Source organism: Artemia franciscana, chromosome 14 (genome assembly GCF_032884065.1).
Source record: "Artemia franciscana chromosome 14, ASM3288406v1, whole genome shotgun sequence".
Lineage (NCBI taxonomy): Eukaryota > Metazoa > Arthropoda > Branchiopoda > Anostraca > Artemiidae > Artemia > Artemia franciscana.
Genome location: NC_088876.1, coordinates 28,611,966 through 28,634,737, shown reverse-complemented (window position 1 = coordinate 28,634,737; position 22,772 = coordinate 28,611,966). Strand labels below are relative to the sequence as shown.

Genomic DNA, 22,772 nt, shown 5'->3' with positions numbered 1-22,772 from the left:
ACAGCATCAATTCAATGAGCATTTCAAATTGAGCTGTAAGTATACGGAGAAAACCAAAACAAGCTCTTTCCGTAACCTCGTTCGAAACTAAAGCACTTTGAATTTCATTTAACATTGTACTGTCACAAAGAATTCTTTATCGGTTAAATTTCAACTTGGATTTTTCGGAAAACAGTCGGAATTTCTTTTTTTTTGTATTGAAAGAAGGTAAGGTTTTTTTTTTATCTCAGTTTATGTTTTATAACTGCCTAAGTAACCTGATAAGAATGGGATCAAAAGAACTTAGAACTAATCATTAGTTTTCAGAATTTGTTAGTAGGTTACATAAATAACCAAACGCGTCAGAGCTTTGTTTTAGAAAAGAACAAAAAAACAATTAAACTGCGTGAAAAAAGAATGGAAAACTGCTTAACGAAACCTATACCTGAAATGGATCCGACAAAGGAGCTTATTCGAGGACCCATCGACTTGAGTAAACTAGGTCAGCATTTTCTGTTACCAGAAAGGACAAAGATAGTAGCTACAAAGCGAAATAGTTCTTTGTTTTAAATATATTATTCTATATACATTATTCAGATTGATATTAAACGCTAAACTACCAATTTTTTAATATAGCGCATAAAAAAATAAAAATTTCTTAATATAATAGCTTCATAACTATAATAACTTGTTTTCTGGTCTTTTTTTTGTAGTCAACTAGTAAGATGACTACTAGTCTTTTACTTACTTGGACTATATACAAGCAATTTTGACTAAAACTGGAAAATAAAAAAAAGTGGCGATACCTCTATAAAAAAAAGAAGCTATCTTCATTGAATAAGCATAAGAGAAAAACTCATGCCCTCCTGTTTATGTTTTTGCGAATTGCCTTACGATTGTAAAATGATTGTAAAAACTTCTTTTTTTTTACTAATTAAAATTTCAAGCATAATTTAAATATCAACTCTAATCAAAGTACTTCAAGTTTCAATTTATTTCATGTAATTTTCGTTCCAAGTTATTATGATCGTTCGACGTTTTTATGTCCATCATATCAATCAAGTATTTGTTTAAGTTCACTTCACTTCGGTTTTCATTTTCTTAATGGGACAGTTGCAAAATAATTTTTAATATTTAAGAAGATACTACTGTCTAAAATTGCTAAATGGCATTTAATACGAGTGAATCGAAGTTGGCTTCACTGCTCATTTAAACTATTAGTCCAGAACTTTTAGCTCAAAAAAGGGTCGAACCCGGACAAAATTGCAATATAAACGAAAATCGTACTAAAATGATGTACCCCTACCCTGTATATTTCCCTCCCCCCCCCCATTTCCCTGTTTTATGTTAATCGATTTTTTTATATCATTTTATTTCTCAATTTCGTAATCACCAGATAGGAATACCCCAGAAAATATCTTTCAAACCGCTTTCTACCCCTACCCTGTATTCTTCTCTTTTCTCCCCTCTTTCCCCTGTTCCCCCGTTTTCCGTAGTACTCTTTTTCTATACTGAATTTTAGATGTCAATTTCGTAATCAGCGTATGTGAAAACCCCAGAAAACTCACTTTAAACTATATTCTGGGCATGTTCGGCATTTTTCCCATTTTCCCCCGCATTTCCCCCTTTTCCCCTGTTTTTCGGGTACTCGCCCCACTCGGATTTATGGGGACTTTTAGTATGTTGTACAGAATTTTTTTCTGATCATTTTGGTACCATTTTCGTTAGAAAATGGTACCATTTTCGTTTCGAGTTAGGTGGTGGGGTTCAGTCCTTTGGCGAGTTTGGTGCTTCTGGACGTGCTAGGACGATGAAAATCGGTAGGCGTGTCAGGGAGCTGTACAAATTGACTTGATAAAGTCGTTTTCCCCGATTCGACCATCTGGGGGGCTGAAGGGAGAGGAAAAATTGAGGTATTTTTATCTTACGAGTAGGTGATCGGATCTTAATGAATTTGATATTTAGAAGGACCTCGTGACTCGGAGCTCTTATTTTAAATCCCGACCGGCATTAAGCCTCTGATTTTCGTTTGAAGCCATCTATTGATTCTTAGAATTTTGCTTGAGCTCATACCATATGAGCTCTTGGCTCTTCTGACCTCGTCACAAGTGCTATTACCTCTTGTTTTAAGCTCCGATTGCTTTTCTGAGAAGGTTCCGAGGTACTTGTATCATATACCCCCTACCTAATATTCTTCGTCTAATCAAAACCTTGGATTTTCCGTAATTTTTGGATTTTCTATAATTGCCATTTTATTTATTTCTTGTTTTCACATGCTCTGAATTAAACCATCTATAAAGTACCTTTTTTTGCCAAAAGGATACGATTGACTTTTGTATTTACATACATATCAAGACCGTATCCAGCTGGGGGTTATGGGTTTTGAACCCCCGCCTCAGGTTATAATGGAGATTACATTGCTGTTAAACAGACGCAGTTACGGCTCAAGACGACCCAGCTCTGAACGGGTACCTGGAGAAATTTTGGGAAAGTAAAACATGAGAGGCTTACGAAAACACAAGACTGCTGGCCCCCAACCCTTTATTGAACTTCTTGGCTGAAGGGCCATGAAACAAAGATTAGCACCAATGGTAGGGGTTGTTAAGTCCAATGCCGTATTCTTTACCTTTTTTCTACTTTTTTCTTTTTTGTCCGAAAGTTTATCTTTATTAATGAGAAGTTTATTAATCAATTCTGATTTTATCTTTTTCCTTTTAGTATTCAGATATACTAACCAACATAGTCGTTGTGCAGTTTAGTGAACTTGTGCAGACATCTAAGGACAAAAGATATAATCTAACTTGTATGCTTGCTGGGCCTGGTGAAGCTGTCGTGACCTCTGGATATATTGGGTCAAGGTAGGTATTTCCTGTTGCTGAAAATCCAACTCGCTTATTTATTATAATAAATATTCTGCAAATTATCATTTTAGCTGGTGATTCATAGAAGAAAAAGATAATAATATACACAGAACTGACTGTTTAGGTAACTGAAAAAATTTGTTATTTGTTTTCGTAAGACATAATAATATAATTATAAATAAAACCGGTAATTGGGGGTTGCACGGAAAATGGAACGTTGATTCATGGATGTTTCGCGTGGTACTGAATTAATTGTTCTGCTGCTTTTGCAACTTATTCTGCGTGATTTGAAGGTTATTTTTCGTCATAAATCTCAACGATTATTGGTCACTGACAAAGGTGACAAAATCCCCTTTATAATTAATTAATAATTAATCCCTTAATTTATAATGCAGTTATAATTTATAATTAATGTATAATTAATTATAAGTTATAGTGTAATTTATAATTTATAATTATAATTAATAATAATTTATAATTATAATGTAATTTATAATTCATCCCCTTTATAATTCAACGGTGACGAAAGGTAACAAAGGTGACAAAATCCCCTTTATAATAGAAGATATAGCCAGGGATAGACAAGACTAGGGGATAAATAAGAAAATCACATAAAAAATATCATAAAAAAAATCTCATACCCACTCATTGGTATTTTATGCCCCTTCTAAACAAAATTTAATTTTAAAATCTAGGTATTTGATGAAAACTTTTTTAGTGTAAAAAATAAGAAAAACCATACCCGAAGACCTGAGATTTCACTTTCATTTAAATAGTTTAGATGATTTAAATTCCCTAAAAGAATCCGATGTTAAAAATAAAGCCCAGGAAGTTCAATTTGACTGCTAGATTTTCATTGAAGACTGCGTAAACACACTTCTCAACTATTAAATCAAATCACCGAAATGTCAGCGAAAAATGCCAAACTCCGAAAAAAAAAACACAGTCAAAAATGAGTTCAAAATAGTCTGCTTTATCAATGGAAAATCTTTTCACTTAATTCACAATTATTATTTTTTCCATTTGTAAATGGATAGAGAATAATATCAACGATTATAGTAAGTTGTTCTGAATTAGATTTGGGATTGTGAGATTTCTTCCTCGCTATTTTTGGCGATTCCAAAGCGCTTCATTTTATAAGTTGTAAGATGTGTAAATGATTGAAGATTGGCTATCCAGTCATTCACGAGCCAAACTATAGTCAAATCTGTCCCTAAAAGAGCTCAGATTTAGAAGTGATGCATTTTTCCTTGATTGGCGGTTACTAGTGCTACAGAAGTGGAAGATTAGAGAGGCAACAAATTGGTCTGAAAACTCTACCATGTATATAAAATCAGTGTAAACAGTGATGAAACACATATATAATCACTGATTTGTTTCCAACTATTGCTTACTAATACTATGTCTTTGCATCTTTTAATAGGTTCATTATATGGCTATGAAATGACTGTTCCAAACTTTCTGTTTTTTCCTGTTTTAAAAATTGTGCCTTGAATCTTTGCTTTGATTGGTGAATCCTGTGAATGAATTGCTCAATGCAAAAAAATTACTAACATAATACTATAATCGACACTGTACTATATTAATTACAAATTTTAACCTAATCTTTAGCTGAAAGAACATAATTTAATATAATTATTTATATACGACAATAACAAAATTTCTTCTTAAGTCGATCATAATTATTTATATATGATAATAACAAAATTTCTTGTTATTATCATCAATAATATTATTAATAATGCTATTATTATTATTGTCTTTCATTGCCAATGGGAGATACAGTCTTATCATTGTCTCAGCAAAACAAAAGGTCATTTTAGTCTATTTTTCCGTAATTTTTTTTCCTTTTTCCCTTATTTTACTACCAGTGCTTTTTTCGAATTAATACCTTAAATTAGGTTTTTTTCCTAGACCATGCTGCCTTTCTACGACTAAAAAATAGTTCGAATATGTTCAAACATGTTCGAATAAAATATATAATAAAAAATAGTTCGAATAAAAATGTTCGAATATCGATATGTCCATTTACTAGACAGTGAAACAGATACAAAAGTCTTGATATTTCAATCACATATTCAGCAATCGTCTTCATCAGAGACGATTCAATCGTCTTCATTCTAAAGTATAAAAATTATAACTAATAAATCTGTACAGAACATAATAATAACTTATGGTTCATTTACTAGATTTATCTGAGAGAGTTCAATGAGAGAGATGAATCCAGTTATTCAACTCTCTCAGAAAAATCTAGCGAATGGACCGTTTTCAGATCTTAGTAACTACTATCTTATAATCGAATACTGAAAAATTAGTATCAAGAAATGATGATTTCCCTTCATACCAGTAACCTGATCCTTCATTTGTATATGCACATACAGGAAGCCAAAATGAGAACCAAATTATTTATATGAAACTTTATTAATGGGTATGCATCCTTGTAAGTTATAAAACAAGTTTTTTTCAACTGAATTTAAGGAGTAACGTTAAAACTTAACACGAACAAAAATTATTCAATAATTTGAATAATTTTCCGCTAAAGTTTTGTACTACTTAAAAAGCTTCTTATTCTAATTAAACGACTCTTGTGTTTCAGGAGTTGTTCTTAAAGAATTGTGATAAAAAGTTCAACCTAGGATAAGTTAGGCTTAATGAATGTTATATATTTGTTATCAGCATGAAAAATTTATTCTTTTTATACATCTATTGATATCAAAATTCTGCTGTTTAGAGTTTTGGTTGCGCCGAGTTTCTCCTTAATTATAGTTTGTTACCACAAGCTATTTGATCAGGCTGTTTTTCGAAATTCTTTTAAAATTGTTTCAAAATAACATTTTACATATTAAGGCTAATTTGGATAATAGTTACCATTTCTGAATGAGCTGGAAGTGGTAAATTTCTCTTGTCAGTTTTTTTTTAATGTTTTTTTCACTTTTAGTTATTATGGAAGATGTTCGTTCCTAGCTAGGCTGGGGCTACCGCTGCACATTTTACAATTATTGAATTTTACAAAATCTTTTACAACGCATTTTTTTTTGAACTTTTAAAATTATATAAGCAATCTCAATGTTTTTTAATTTACATAATTTCAATACTTCTTTTTAAAATGAGTTTTTGTGTTATTTGATATTTTCCAATATAATAAAAAAATTGCTATATTCAATTATAAACCTAGCAAAATTAATTCTAAAAAAAACTTTTCCAGCTCAGGAAGTCCTGTACCAATTGAATATCTTCCAGCGCAGAATATTTTAGATTCTCGTGTCCGACTGGCAGTACTCTACCAGGGAAGGCCCACGACCACAATTGCCGTTGGGGATCCACTTACTTTCCGCTTAGAGACTCAACAGGGCTACAATTTACTAACTGATATCTTTGCTACTAACATCATAGCAAAAGACCCATATTCAGGACGTTCAGTTCAACTAATAGATCGATTTGGGTTAGTATTTTGTATCTATTTTATAAAACCAACGGTTCTTCGGGTAAAATTTATTACCCAAAACTTATTCTGGAATTAATTGATTAATTAATTTTTTATTTTTTTATTCTCATTAATCCCTAATTAATTTACTCTGGAGTTCGCAGCCGGGACCAATCTCAGAGTAAAAAAAAATAGTTATGGTTTATATGTGGTGTTTAAATTTTGATTTTGATTACATAGATAAGTGATCAAAATGCATATTTGGAAGACCTGTAAACGTCTAAGAAAACGTCGAGATATGAGAAAACGTCGCCGTGAAAAATAAGAAGTAAAAATTACCCATTAGAAAAATGGTGGAGCAACTCTTTTAGAACATGATCTAACATCCAACACCAACCAGGCTGAAGACCTCTCAACGTCAGTCTTACCCAATCCTAAAGATTCAGATGAAGGGAATTAGGAAAATGAAAAACATAATTCTGAAGAAGACAACAATTCAACGGACTTGGAGGGCAATGGCATGACGGGTAGTTGATGTCAGTCGATAATTACTTATACAGTTAACTAGTTTAGGGACGTGATTTAACGAGTAGCTAAGAGGTTGAGATGTATTATTTGGTATAAAAATTCATTTAGTCGGAAATCCTTCTTGAAGGATTCCCCTCCTATTTCCCAGAGAGAAAAACCTTTAGTCGCGGATCTTTCTTTAAGGATTCCTCTCCTCTTTCCCAGAGAGAAAAACGTTTAGTTGGGAATCCTTCTTGAAGGATTCCCCTCCTCTTTCCCAGAAAGAAAAACGTTTAGTCGAGAATGCTTCTTGAAGGATTCACCTCCTCTTACCCAGAGCGAAAAACGTTCAGTTGGGAATCCTTTTTGAAGGATTCTCCTCCTCTTTCCCAGAGAGAAAAATATTTAGTCGGGAATCCTTCTTGAAGGATTCCCCTCCTCTTTCCCAGAGAGAAAAACATTTAGTTACTAATCCTTCTTGAAGGATTCCCCTCCTCTTTCTCAGAGAGAAAAAAGTTTAGTCGGGAATCTTTCTTGAAGGATTCCCCTCCTCTTTCCCAGAGAGAAAAACGTTTAGTCGGGAATACTTTTTGAAGGATTTTCCTCCTCTTTACCAGAGAGAAAAACTTTTAGTCAGGAATCCTTCGTTAAGGATTCCCCTCCTCTTTCCCAGAGAGAAAAACGTTTAGTCGGGAATCCTTCTTGAAGGATTCCCTTTCTCTTTCCCATATATAAAAACGTTTAGTCGGGAATGCTTCTCGAAGGATTTTCCTCCTCTTTACCAGAGAGATAAATGTTCAGTCGGGAATCCTTCTTGAAGGATTCCCCTCCTCTTTCCCAGAGAGAAAAACCTTTAGTCGGGAATCGTTCTTGAAGGATTCCCCTCCTCTTTCCCAGAGAGAAAAACGTTTAGTCGGGTATCTTTCTTGAAGGATTCTCCTCCTCTTTCCCAGAGAGAAAAACGTTTAATCGGGAATCTTTCTTGAAGGATTCTCCTCCTCTTTCTCAGAGAACCTTTGTGTCTAGTTTTCTCCCATTGTGACACCATTTGTCGAGATAACAAGGTAAACTCGTTTTTACATAGCTCTCTCTTACTCCCTGTATGAAGAAGTACATAGGGAGACATTTTTGAAGAAGACTTGGAGCACCTCATCTATGTGGAGTTTTCATTTTAATAATATCTTCCGTCAAAGCCATGCATCGAAATTTTAGAAATCGACTTGACGGATTTAAACTATAATTCGAATACGGACTGATGCATTGCCCCGACAATTAAAAGGGACTAGCGGCATATCAGGCAATCATGATAAGTAAAATGTATTACATAAAAAATAAAATGTCTGCAAAAATGTAAGACAGATACATTTATTACGAAATATACTTATATTTCTTATATATACTTATATTTGTATTTCAAAATATAAGAGGGGGGAGAAGGGGGGAAAATATAGATGGGAGACATTCCCTCTTACCAAATTGGCAACACTGTCCACCTTCCAGAAACAGCTCCTACATCCATATCTGCGTAGACTGTTAAATAGCTTTTAAAATGTTTAAATAGTCCTTTTAAAATAGTATCAATGCTTAACGACAAGAGCAAATACAGATGAATCATGAATATGCATTGGAAAGGTATTGGTGGAAAGCTCCTAACTCTCTCAATCGTCCACCTTGAGTTTTACCAAATTCCTGGAATTTTCCGAATCTTCTTTGTGAAGGACTTAAAAAATAGAAAATGTCAGATAGCTATTATTGATGGTTTTTGCCTCGGTTTTGACCCAAAAAGCTAAATATTTGTCTTAATTTAAACTGTAGACTTATATATTTGAATCCGTTCTGCTACAACTACTGCTACTGACAACTTATCTGAACAACTCCCTCTATGAAGTGCTTATATACTTTGATTTCTTTCTCACAGTTTATCATATTCCTGTTCAAGGGGCTCTGCTTTTTGGGAATATATTTTTGGTATCCTAGTATCCATAATTCTCTAAAACAATTTTTTTTATATTTTAGCTATAGAATTGGATGCAGATAATATTTAGTGCAGTTGGATAAAAAACTGTTTTTATCTTTACCGTGGTTTTTAGTCTCATAATCTTTGTCCAACCGTCAACTTCCTATTTTCACCAACTCTTTTCAACATCAGAAACAAGGAAACAGACCCAGTACCAGACCCAGGCCTTCCTACTTTTTACAGCTTCACCACATTCATTATCCTCACTAATAGATGCCTCAGTGGCATCTACTATGACATTTTCATCATTTATTCGTAAATTAAGTGACTTTTCTCAACGCTAATCTTCAAACCGTGGCACTCAAACTCTCAATACCTCATCATTCAAACTCTCAATACCTCATTCAAACTTAATTTTAGGGGATGTCTCCCCCCGATTTCAAAAACCAAGCAAAATTTCTCAGGCTCGTAACTTTTGATGGGTAACCCTAACCTTGATGAATTTTATGTATTTGGAAACCGTGGCACTAACCTGCCACTAATCTTCAAACCGTTGTACTCTAAACTCTCAATACCTCAAAAATTCAACCCGATACCTCAAAAATTCGCTAAAATGTCTATCTTGGATACTCGAATCACCTGCCAAATCTAAATCTAGGAGTCAATTACCTTCACATTTGATATCTTCTCCCATTAGCTTTGCTGTTTCCTTAAGACAAGGTCCATCTGAGAGAGAAAACATTTATTATGAAACCAAAACATAAACAGTAATAACAGCCACCCTGAGAAGTGAAAAGCTTGTCAGAGGGGGTGGCAAAAATACATTAAAAAATAATACAGGACAAAGAAAAAAAATTATTTATAATACCAATAGTACGATCTAATCGGCACCACAAGCCTTACAATAAACAAATTCAATAGTACTAATAAAATCATACCACTTTTGGCCAGAACAAATTACTGATTTTTTTGTTTACCCCCCCCCCCCACAAAAACAAACAAACAAAAGAACTAAAATTCATACTTAGTAAAAAGGATTTCTTTTATTTGACTCTTGAAAAAAGAAATGTCAATATTATTTTTTTTAACTCTGATCAAGAGTATTGTAACTTCTAATCCCCCTATGAAGCAAATTAAAATAATCCATATAAATCGGATATTTGACACAACCCTGCTAAACTCCTTAAATGGAATCAACTACATAGGAGATCCGTTCATATTCAATCAAACTAAGAACTAAAAGAGTGATGATTCTAAAAATTTTTCGTTTATTGATCTAAGAGTGGAAGGTTCATAAATCAAGTGACTTTTCTTAAAACTAATCTTCAAACCTTGGCACTCTAAACTTTCGATACTTCGAAAATTCAATCCTTTCGCTGAAATTTCTATCTGGGAAACTCGAATCACCTGTAAAATCTAAATCTAAGAGTCTATTACCTTCACATTTCATATCTTCTCCAATTAGCTTTGCTGCGTTCCATAAGACGAAGCCCATCAAAATATTCTATATGAATTGGAGATTTGACACGACCCTGCTAAACTCCTTACATGGAAACAACTACAAACCCCGCTCCCTGTCTTTACCACAGACATATTAGTGTCATTCGTAGTATTGATCATTTCACCTTCTCATCTGGTATGACGTCCAAAGATAGGAGATCTGTTCATATTCTATCAAACTAAGAACTAAAGGAGTCTGATGATTCTAAAAATTTGTCGTTTATTGATCTAATAGTGAAAGTTTGGCCAACGTTTGGCTCTTCCCTTTCGAAACCACACTGTCCTTCTCTTAAAACCTTATTTACCAAAACTTTCCCATCAAAATTTTCCTAATGGCACTTATTATCCACGCTTTCAATAAGCTTATGCAACTAGTTTTTGTCATTTTTGGCTTTTCAGTTACCAATAAACCTATTGCAATTAATTATTATTTGATTATTTTGCTCCAGAGCTGAATTAGCTGTAATCCATTGTTGCATAAATAGAAATTTCTTGAAGTATTTAAATTGATATGGCTAGGGCACGCTCTGCCGAAGAAGGATGAAAGATTGCCAATGATTGCCCTTGTTGGTAAGCCATCTAGGGCCAACCGAAAAGCAGGTCGTCCCCGATTGGGATGAGAGGATGTCATAATGAAATATTTAACTTCTTGGGATGGTGTAAACAGGGAGGCCTTGAATTATTTGGGAGATAGGAGAGGCGTGCTTAGCTGCGTTAGCCTCAGGCGGCTTGGTGCTGCAGTGAGTTGTTAGTAGCAGTAGTAGTACAAGCTAATAATATTTGTGGTTGATTTCAGAGGCTCTATGGATTTGCGAGATTATTTTTTCCTTGTTAGAAGTTCATTTTAATGATCAAATTGCGTTCAAAAGAGCACAATGATTAGACTGATTCAATAAGCTATTTAAATCAATTACAATCAATTGCATTAATTTCTGTTGAGTGTGGGGTACATTCTTTTCTTGAAAAAATTATTACCCTTTATTAAAAAGTCCTAATTTTTAAGTTGTGCAGCCAAGCTTTCGTTTCATCAAACTATATTTCTGCTTTCGAGTGGAAAGCTCCGTTCTAGCAGGCAAGCAGGCAGGCACCACTTTCAAATTTTGCTTAGCGGTTTTGCTTAGCGGTTGCTATTTAGCTATTTTGCTTAGCGGTTCACCAATTTCGCTATTTATCTCATTATGTTGCGAGACCAACACTTTGGTTTTGTCCCGTTTTTTTTTTTTTTTTTTTTTTTTTTTCTATGCTGCCGATGTCGGCTTATTCCTGGAAACTCGTAAGGGTCTAACCTGTGCGGTTTTTACGGAAAGTGTGGACCTCAGGCCGGATTGATGAATATGGCATTATGTTTTGAAAAGCTCCGCAGAACTCTTGCCTGGGGCCAAAAAGGATGGTTTTTGCTTGTCCACGAGCCAGAGCCTATGGCGTGCGAAGTGAAGTGGAGTTATGTAGCCTATGTCAGAGTCTAGTATCTGAAGTTGTGCAGCCAAGCTTTCGTTTCATCAAACTATGTTTCTGCTTTCGAGTGGAAAGCTGCGTTCTAGCAGGCAAGCAGGCAGACACCACTTTCAAATTGAAGATGGACTAAAATCTATAAGTGTTAAATATATGCTGCAGTTACCCGGCCCCACAGCAAAAAAGCGGCATTTTCCCACGGGTCCGAAAGTGCTGCCGTGATTTTGGCTGGGTTTATCATTTGTTTTTTCGGACTTGGGATTGGGGTAGAAAAATGTTATCAGATGTACTTCTTAAACTTTAAAAGTTCTGTCATTGCTAAAGAAATTGGAGCTTATCCTTTGCTCCTTTCTAAGTGGCGACGTTAGAAAGTTGGCCTACGGCAAAAAAAAATCAACTTTTGAAGTAAGACAAATAAAAAAAATTTTCAACGGCAATCGTTAGTTCTTGATGAGCTGATCAAACTATATGTCATCCATTTTTTGGTACAAAAATTCCTTCATGAGATATACTAGTTTGAAAGTTTCAAGGGGTTGACAACTTCAGTAGTAGGGTACACACTGAAACCAAAAATAAGCCGATACCAATTGTGAGACATGTAGGGGACTATTATTTGTTTCCAGTGTATTTGATGGTAAGACCGAGTTGGTTCCACTGGTAAGACATGTAGGGGACTTGTAAGTAATAATCGTCTGTTAGGCTACAATCATCTTAGTGAAGAGGAGTTTGGTAACTTTTGCTAGTTGGTGTAGCCTACCCATACTCACTGTAACCTAGAATTAAGTGTTTACGCAATAGGTACAAACTATAACGTAAAACAACGAGGCAGTTTCGTAATAATTAATAGAGTGTCATCTATGGTATTTTGATCCTGAAAAGTTACGGATAGCTTTATAATACCAACTAGATTATATAAGATATATTTCCAAGTCTTGATCCGTCACAATGTCTACGATTGGAAAGGATAAAGTTCAACTGGCTGCAAAGTCAATTTAGTCCCTTCTTTCGATATTCTTTTGTTATTGTTGTTTTTTCAACAATCGTGTTTATTTAAAATAAAAGTAAGGAGCAACATTAAAACTTAAAACGAACAGAAATTACTTCGTATATGAAAGGGGCTTTTCCTCCTCAACGCCCCGCTCTTTACGCTAAAGTTTGACTCTTTCTCTTAACTCTATTTTCAAAACAGTAAGAAACTTTAGCGTAAAGAGCGGGGCGTTGAGGAGGAAAAGCCCCTTTCATATACGGAGTAATTTCTATTCGTTTTAAGTTATAATGTTGCTCGTTACTTTTATTTAAAAAAATTTGTTTTTTTTTTAATTTAATGTCTGGGCGTTTTTGAATTAATAAATGTTTTGATCTTGGCTCTCCGCACATAAATAATTAGAACGAAATTTGCATATTAATTAATTGCAATTAATCGGAAGATTTTGAGAAAAAAGGAGCGAGGGAGGAGGCCTAGTTGCCCTCCAAGTTTTTGATTACTTAAAAAAAGCAAATAGGACTTTAAATTTTTTACGAACATTTTCATTGGTAAAAAATATACGTAACATACGAATTAACTTACGTAACGACCTTCTATATTCGTATGTTTTTATTGCGTATATGAGGGGGTTCAACCCCCGTCGTCACCTCGCTCTTTACACTAAAACTTAGATTTTGTCCCAATTCCTTAAGAATGACTTCTGAATCACAAAGGCCGTAGAATAAATAGTTGAAATTACTGAAAATACGTTAGCGTAAAGAGTGAGTTATAACGAGAAGGTAAATCCCTCATATGCGTTATAATTCTTTCGTTTTAAGTTTTAATGCAGCTCCTTACTTTCAGTAGAAAAAACTTTTCATATTTATTTTTTCATTGCTTTTTCAAATAATGTTAGAAAATCCTGTGCCACCTTCATTGAAATTCTCTTCCCCCATGAGATGTTTCTCCATGGAAATATCCTCCCGCGTAACACCCCCCTCAATTTTCCCCCCTAAACCAAAAACATCCCCCTGAAAACGCCTGTACACTCCCCAGTAACCATTACTATATGTAATCACAGGTCAAAGTTTGTAACTTGCAGCCCCTCCCACTGGGACTGCCGGGGAGTAAGTCGTCCCTAAAGACATAGTTATTAGGCTTTTCGACTATGGTGAATAAAATGTCCATCTCAGAATTTTGATCCGGTGACTTTTGGAAAAAATGAGCGTGGGAGGGGGCGTAGGTGCCCTCCAATTTTTTTGGCCACTAAAAAAGGGCACGAGAACTTTTAATTTCCGTTAGAATGAGCCCTCTCGTGACATTCTAGGACACTCAGTCGATACGCTCACCCCTGGGGAAAAAAAACAAAACAAAAAAAAAAAAAAACAAATAAACACGCATCCGTGATCTTTCTCTGGCAAAAAAATGCGAAATTCCACATTTTTGTAGATACGAGCTTGAAACTTCTACAACAAGGTTATCTGATACGCTGAATCTGATGGTGTGATTTTCGTTAAGAATGTATGACTTTCAAGGGGTGTTTTCCCCTATTTTCTAAAATGAGGCAAATTTTCTCAGGCTCGTAACTTTTGATTGGTATAACTGATCTTGAGGATTTATATATTTAAAATCAGCATTAAAATGCGATTCTTTTCATGTAACTATTGGTATCAAAATTCTATTTTTTAGAGTTTCGGTTACTATTGAGCCGGGTCGTTCCTTACTACAGTTCGTTACCACGAACTGTTTGATACCGCGATTGCGACTTTAACTGTAAATAATACTGCTATTTGTACTGCTACAATTTATCTCAGGAATGGCTACGGATATTAAGCTGAAAATATCAGGGAATGGTCTGTGGGATATTAAATAAATCAAAAGATACTATGTACATACAGGTTGCCAAAATGGCATATTTTCAATAGTTCAAGAACAGTTAGGGAACGATTTTAATTTCAAATATTCAGAGAATGTTCAACTTAAGACAGTATGTGCATCCTGGTTGTCCTGGAACGTTACTACAATGTCGCAGGAACAGCTAAGGCAGGGCTTTTTAAACTATGGGTCGCGACCCCATTTGGGTCGCGTAGCAAAATTATGGGGTCGCGAGTGATAAAGACACAATTTAACAAAAAATGTTTTTAACTTGTAAAATTATTGTTATAAAGAAAAATGACAATCATCGTAGATTAATATATCATAAAATCTTCTGGTTCGGAAAGACTGATTATACCAGCATTTCTATTCCGATCATTATAATATCTTGCATAAATTTACTATAAATCAGAAGATGTTATGGAAATTTATAAAAAATTTAGATTTATTTTTGTCAATCTCTTAAAACCGAAATAATCCTGATAAATATTATCAAGAAAATTTCTAAGTGTTATTTCGAAGAAACTATATAAACGTTTCGTGTTATTTTCATTTAGCCATTGTATGACTGTATGTTCGAAGAAACATGTATAAAGAATTGCATTGTATGTTCCATTGTACGAAGTGCATGTTATTCCGAATTAGTCAGCTTAACCCTTTCGCGACCGACAGGACCTTACAGTCCCGTCATGTAAAAGTACTTTGGGCATTTCTTAATTGATTAATAGCACCAGAATTGAACGATGTGCTTCAGGATGCTGTTAAGGTCATAAATCAAAAACTTCGTGGTAACGAACTGTAGTAAGGAACGACCCCGCTCAATAGTAACCGAAACTCTAAAAAATGTAATTTTGATACCAATAGTTGCATCAAAAGAATTGCATTTTAATGCTGATTTTAAATATATAAGTTTCATCAAGATCAGTTATACCCATCAAAAGTTACGAGCCTGAGAAAATTTGCCTCATTTCAGGAAATAGGGGGAACACTCCCTAAAAGTCATACAATCTTAACGAAAATCACACCATCAGATTCAGTGCATCAGAGAACCTAGTTGTAAAAATTTGAAGCTCCTATCTACAAAAATGTGGAATTTCACATTTTTTGCCGGAAGACAGATTACGGACGCATGTTTTTTTTTTTTTTTTTTTCCCAGGGGTGATCGTATCGACTCAGTGGTCCTAGAATGTCACGAAAGGGCTCATTTTAACGGAACTTAAAAGCTCTAGTGCCCTTTTAAGTGACCAAAAAATTGGAGGGCACCTAGGCCCCCTCCCACGCTCATTTTCTCCAAAAGTCACGGGATCAAAATTTTAAGATAGCCATTTTATTCACCATAGTCGAAAAACCTAATAACTATGTCTTTAGGTACGACTTACTCCCCCGCAGTCCCTGTGGGAGGGGCTGAAAGTTACAAACTTTGGCCTGTGGTTACATATAGTAATGGTTACTGGGAAGTGTACAGATGTTTTCAGGGGGATTTTTTTTTTGTTTAGGAGGAGTTACGTGGGAGGATATTTTTATGGAGAAACTTGTCATGGAGGAACAGAATTTCAATGAAGGGGGAACAGGATTTTCTAGCATTATTTAAAAAACAATGAAAAAATAAATATGAAAAGTTTTTTCTACTGATCGTAAGGAGCAGCATTAAAACTTAAAAAGAACAAAAATTATTACGCATATGAGGGGTTTACCTCCTCGTTATACCTCACTCTTTACGCTAAAGTATTTCTAGTAATTTCAACTATTTATTCTATGACCTTTGTGATTCAGAGCTCATTATCAAGGAATTGGGACAAAATTTAAGCTTTAGGATAAAGAGCGAGGTATCGACGAGGGTTGAACCCCCTCATACACGCAATAAAAACATACGAATATAGAAGCTCGTTACGTAAATTAATTCGTAAGTTACGTATATTTTTTACCAATGACAATGTTTGTAAAAAATTAAAAGCTCTTGTTGCTTTTTTAAGTAATCAAAAAATTGGAAGGCAACTAGGCCTCCTCCCTCGCTCCTTTTTTCTCAAAATCTTCCGATTAATTGCAACTAATTAATATGCAAATTTCGTTTTAATTATTTATGTGCGGAGAGCCAAGATCAAAACATGCATTAATTCAAAAACGTCCATAAATTAAATAAAAAAAACAAGTTTTTTTTTTAAATGAAAGTAAGGAGCAACATTAAAACTTAAAACGAACAGAAATTACTCCGTATATGAAAGGGGCTTTTCCTCCTCAACGCCCCGCTCTTTACGCTAAAGTTTCTTACTGTTTTAAAAATAGAGTTAAGAGAAAGAGTCAAACTTTAGCGTAAAGAGCGGGGCGTTGAGGAGGAAAAGCTCCTTTCATATACGGAGTAATTTCTGTTCGTTTTAAGTTTTAATGTTGCTCCTTAAATTCATTAAAAACAACTTGTTTTTTTTTTTTATTTAATTTTATTAAGAGCCCATGCCCTTAACAGTCGCTTATTTTCAAATCTCTGTAAGGATACGGATTCCAACTACACAACTTTGTTATTACACGCAGAAGTAAGATGGTTGTCAAGAGGTCAAAGTTTGAAAAGATTATTGCTATTAAGGACGAGATCCAAATATTTTTAACTGAACAAAAATGTGAATTTGCTGCTTTTTTTCAAAATGACTTGTGGCTATCCAAGCTGTGTTATTTGTCAGATATTTTTGCGAAGTTAAACGATCTTAACTTGTCTCTTCAAAGAAAAAATTGCGATATATTTACTTCAAACGATAAAATTGATAATTTTATTAAAAAGATCAGCATTTGGAAAAGTAGGGTCGAAAAAAATTCGTTTGAAATGTTTTCCAGTGTCGACAATTTTGTAATTGAGAAAATTTATCGTAAAACTTTTATTGCAAAAACTATTGTAGATCACTTAAAAGCGCTAGAAATACAGTTCCGGACATATTTTATATTAAATATTGATTTACAAAAAACAGTTTGGATTCAAAAGCCGTTTTGGATTGGCTTAAGTGAGATTGATCATCTGCCACTTAAAGCTCAAGAGGAATTTGCTGAGCTTTCGTGTGACTCAAACTTAAAACTACAATTCCAAAAAAAAGACCTTGACTGAATTCTGGATCGGAACTAGAACTGAATTTCCCACAATCGCCGATATGGCGTTAAATGTACTTCTGCCATTCAACACCACATATTTATGTGAAGTTACTTTCTCAGCTTTAACACACATTAAATCCCAATATCGTTCAGCGATAAAAAATGTTGAAGAGGTCTTACGTCCAGCAGTTTCAAACATTACACCAAGATTTGATTTGTTATGCAATAAAAAACAGGCACATCCATCTCATTAAATTTTTAACGTAAACTTTAATTTAATATTTACCACGCAACTACTTGGATATATTCGAGAAAATTAAGACGGTCAGAATCCACTTTTTTTTAAACTATAATAAAAACATTTCTATAACATTTTGTGCAAATTTCAATTTTAGATTTGTATATGTTTCAAAACGAATTCAAAATTTGTATATTTTCATATGCATATGTACATTGTTACCTAATAAATATATCATCAAAAAATATTAATTTATTTTCTTTTATGTTTGTTGGGGTCGTTAAGAAACTCGCAGTCATAAATGGGGTCGGGAATTACAAAAGTTTAAGAAGCCCTGAGCTAAGGCAACCAAAACTGAACAGAAACTGATTTAAAAAAATTCCAAAAAAGAAGCTTTTCAAGGGAAATTAAAGAATCATATTAAAATTAAGACGGGCAGAAATTCCTTTAATAATTAATGTAATTATTATATCCAATTTTTTTTTTTTTTAAATAAATCGAATATTCGAGTCAAACATAAAACGAACAAAACTTACTACAAAAAATAGGAATTTGGCTACTGCCTATCTCCCCTCCCCTAACCTTTTAGTTTTAAAGCCTATTGCATCATTTGTGCTTTACTGAAAACAACGTATTTTATTAATATATTTTTTTTGTATTTACAACATTACAATTACAAAAACGTTACAACAATTTTGTATTACAACAACATTACAACGTTATTATATATTAAATATCCTTTACTTCTTTCCTGTCATATTGATAATTATGGTGATAAAAATCAGCATTAATATTAGGATTAAAAGAAACTTACTTACTTTGTACTTACTTAGTGCCTCCCACGCCGGTTGGCGCATAAGGTGACAACGGTGCCTCTCAACTACTATCTCTGAAGAGTTTGCAGCCACAGGTGAAGCAAAGATGTACCCGCCAGTGTAGTCTCCCTCTCTAGGCATCGGCCAAGCGAGGCTTTAAAAGAGCAGAAAAATCTAAGCTGTAAAAATTTTCGAAATATTCTGGTGGACTTACAAATTTATCTGTGGCCCCCTGTTTGTGAATTCCCTTCATTAGGTTTTGATTTTTCAGATGTCCAGTTGATGATGTTATATTTCCATCCCTAGACCGTGCCCGATCAGGTGATGGTTTAGAAGCAAGATTTAATGCTTTCAAAATTCCGGAATCAAACTTTTTAGTTTTTGAAGCAACTGTTAAATCATGTCGTGGTGGATGTCAGCCTGTTTATTGCTCTTCAAACGGTGGAAGAGCTAGTGCAACTTCATACGGGCGTCGAAGAAGAGAGGCTGTTTTAGCAAAGGGACAGTTTAAGAGCTTGAACTTCGATAGGGCTATGGAAGAAGAAGAAGAAGATATAGTAATGGAGATGCTAAGGGTTAGTGTTGCTTCTTCATTGTACAAAATACATTATTTGGTCTTTTGCTTTCTCTTTTTCTTAACTAACTATTCTGTAGCACCGCACGAGCGTCAAAAACGGCAGTTATAGCTAACGGAGGCTTACGAGTTACGGAAGAAGAGGAAGATACAGATATTTAGATTATATTTCGTGCTTCTTTATTTTATGGAAGTTATAATATCTGGTTTCTCTTCTTTTTTTTTCTTTTTTTTTTGTCCAAACTAATTTCAGTTTAGCCCCTTACGAGTGTAGAAAAAGGAGGGATCTGGCTTAAGGATAGTTTGCAAATTTCAACTTTGACAGTGCTTTAGAAGAAGAAGAAGAAAAAGAGGATGATATATGAATAGAGACGTTAAGTATACATGTTAGTTTTGCATTAAAACCCGTACATGGGGAAAAATATTTATTTAAATGCATATTTAAAATGAAAATTTAAATTTGTTGACTAAATTTTTAATATTATATCTAATCTGCCAGTTTTCACAGAATCTACACAGAACGCATTAAAACCCGTACATAGGAAAATATATTTATTTAAATGCATATTCAAAATGAAAATTTAAATTTGTTGACTAAGTTTTTAATATTACATCTAATCTGCCAGTTTTTTTTTTGTAGTTTAAGATCGTGTTTGTTTTTGCTGCTCTGGTGTTGATGAGTATTTACTCTTTATATCTCATGCTATTTTGATAATGCTGGTAAAAATATCCAGTTATAAATAATATATGTAAACAACAAAGACAAATTGCGTAACTTACAGCCCTTTCCCCAGGGACTATGGAGGGTCATGTCATCACTAATAGCATAGTTATGTGAGCTTTCAACTATGATGAAGTAAATGGCTATCTTAATATTTTCGTAGGATATTTTTTTTGGGGAGGGGGGAATTTCCGTTCGCATGAACTCTCCCAATCTTCTAGGACCATCGGTTTGATACGATCACCCCTTGGGGAAATAGAAAACAGCGACAAAAACAAACAAATAAGCATTCATCCGCGATCTTCCTTCTGCAAAAAAGTACAAAATTCCACACTTTTGTAAATCACTCGACTGACTACATGGGGTGCCCCCCCTCTTTCCAAAAGCAAGCATATTTTTCTTAGTTTCGTTACTTTTGATAGGTAATATTAAACTTAAATGGACTTTACATATTTGGAATCAGCATAAAAACTAATTCTTTTAATGTATCTATCAAACAGTTCGTGGTAACGAACTGTAGTAAGGAGCGACCCGGCTCAACAGTAACCGAAACTCAAAAAAATGGAATTTTGATACCAATAGTTATATCAAAAGAATCAAATTTTAATACTGATTTCACATATACAAGTTTCATCAAGATCAGTTATACTCATCAAAAGTTACGAGCCTGAGAAAATTTGCCTCATTTTAGAAAATAAGGGGAAACACCCCCTAAAAGTCATGCAATCTTAATGAAAATCACACCATTAGATTCAGCGTATCAGAAAACCTTATTGCAGAAGTTTCAAGCTCCTATCTACAAAAATGTGGAATTTCGCATTTTTTGCCAGAAGACAGATCACGGATGCGTGTTTATTTGTTGTTGTTTTTTTTCCCAGGGGTGATCGTATCGACTGAGTGGTCCTATAATCTTGCGAGAGGGCTCATTCTAACGGAAATTCTAGTGCTTGAAAATGATTGAAAAGTTCTAGTGCCCTTTTTAAGTAACCAAAAAAATTGGAGGGCACCTAGGCCCCCTCCCACGCTCATTTTTTCCCCAAAGTCACCAGATCAAATTTCTGAGATAGCCATTTTATTCACCATAGTCGAAAAACCTAATAACATGTCTTTAGGGACGACTTACTTGTCCCCCGCAGTCCCCGTGGGAGGGACTGCAAGTTGAAAACTTTGACCTGTGTTTACATATAGTAATGGTTACTGGTAAGTGTACAGACGTTTTCAGGGGGATTTTTTCGGTTTAGGGGTGAGAGTTGAGGGGGGTTACGTTAGAGGATATTTCCATGGAGAGACTTCTCATGGTAAAAGAAAATTTCAATGAAGGGGGCGCAGGATTTTCTAGCTTTATTTGTAAAAACAATGAAAAAATAAATATGAAAAGTTTTTTCTAGTGAAAGTAAGGAGCAGCATTAAAACTTAAAACGAACAAAAATTATTACGCATATGAGGGGTTTACCTCCTCGTTATACCTCACTCTTTCCGCTAAAGTATTTTTAGTAATTTCAACTATTTATTCTACGGCCTTTGTGATTCAGAGGTCATTCTTAAGGAATTGGGACACAATCTAAGCTTTAGGATAAAGTGCGAGGTATCGACGAGGGTTGAACCCCCTCACATACGCAATAAAAACATACGAATATAGAAGTTCGTTACGAATGCGTTACGTACAATGAAAACGTTTGTAAAAAGATAAAAGTTCTAGTTGCTTTTTTAAGAAATCAAAAACTTGGAGGGCAACTAGGCCTCCTCCTTCGCTTCTTTTTTCTCAAAATCTTCCGATTGATTGCAATTAATTAATATGCAAATTTCGTTTTAATTATTTTTGTGCGGAGAGCCAAGATTAAAACATCCATTAATTCTAAAACGTCCAGAAATTAAATAAAAAAAAAAACAAGTTTTAGTAACGGTAAGTAAGGAGCGACATCAAAACTTAAAACGAACAGAAATTACTCCGTATATGAAAGGGACTTTTCCCCCTCAACGCCCCGCTCTTTACGCTAAGGTTTCTTAATGTTTTAAAAAGTAGGGTTAAGAGAAAGGGTCAAACTTTAGCGTAAAGAGTAAGGCGTTGAGGAGGAAAAGTCCCTTTCATATACGGAGTAATTTCTGTTCGTTTTAAGTTTTGATGTCGCTCCTTACTTACCGTTACAAAAACTTGTTATTTTATTTAATAGTTATAAAAATTCTGTTTTTTAAAGTTTTGGTCACTATTGGGCCGGGTCGCTCCTTACATACAGTTCGGTACCACGAAAACTTTGATACGCTATTTTTAATGTTACCAGTTTAATTCAGTGACACATGCTTCAGGCTATGTTTGCTACTATTTTGTCAAAGTTTTGTCACACAATACCTTTGTGCCTGCGTGGCGCTTTAATGTGGCATGTACTTCAATGCGACAGGAAAAGCTAAATGCCAAAAAGAAAATTTGTAAAAGTCATGCGTGAAAGCCTATAAGTTTAAACCGCGCAATATAAGGTTCAATCAAAAGGTATGGGTCACTAGTAAAAGTCGAAACTGGTGCTAGTGCTGTCATAAATCATCAAAGCCATCTAGCGCTTGGCGACTCTTGGGAATATCTAAGCTTTTCAGTGGTTTTTCTGTCAGAAATGAGATCAGACGCTTATTACTACTCTGCTTTTACCAACCGCACTCATTAAAATAATTATTCTTATCATTACACTAAAAAAAAATTACCAAGTGTCGTCAGATGCTACATGCCGTTGAGGATAATTTTTTCAAAACTAGTGCAAGTTGAACACGACACCAGTCCTGGTGTCACTGGTTATTTAGTTTGGAACTGGGGTCAATGGTAAGACTCTGTAAGCTCAGCCAAAGT

The 22,772-nt window shown here is 34.4% G+C and overlaps 2 protein-coding genes across 3 annotated transcripts in view; both read left to right on the top strand.

Annotated features, from left to right (window-relative positions):
- The window catches only part of LOC136035772 (uncharacterized), a 97,437-nt gene extending 78,107 nt beyond the window's left edge, over positions 1 to 19,330 (top strand). The window contains 3 exon segments of the mRNA XM_065717743.1: positions 2,698 to 2,837; positions 6,046 to 6,282; positions 18,916 to 19,330. Of these exon segments, the coding sequence (XP_065573815.1) occupies positions 2,698 to 2,837; positions 6,046 to 6,282; positions 18,916 to 19,330 (792 nt within the window).
- The window catches only part of LOC136035538 (S phase cyclin A-associated protein in the endoplasmic reticulum-like), a 598,516-nt gene that overhangs the window by 318,804 nt on the left and 256,940 nt on the right, over positions 1 to 22,772 (top strand). The window lies entirely within an intron of this gene.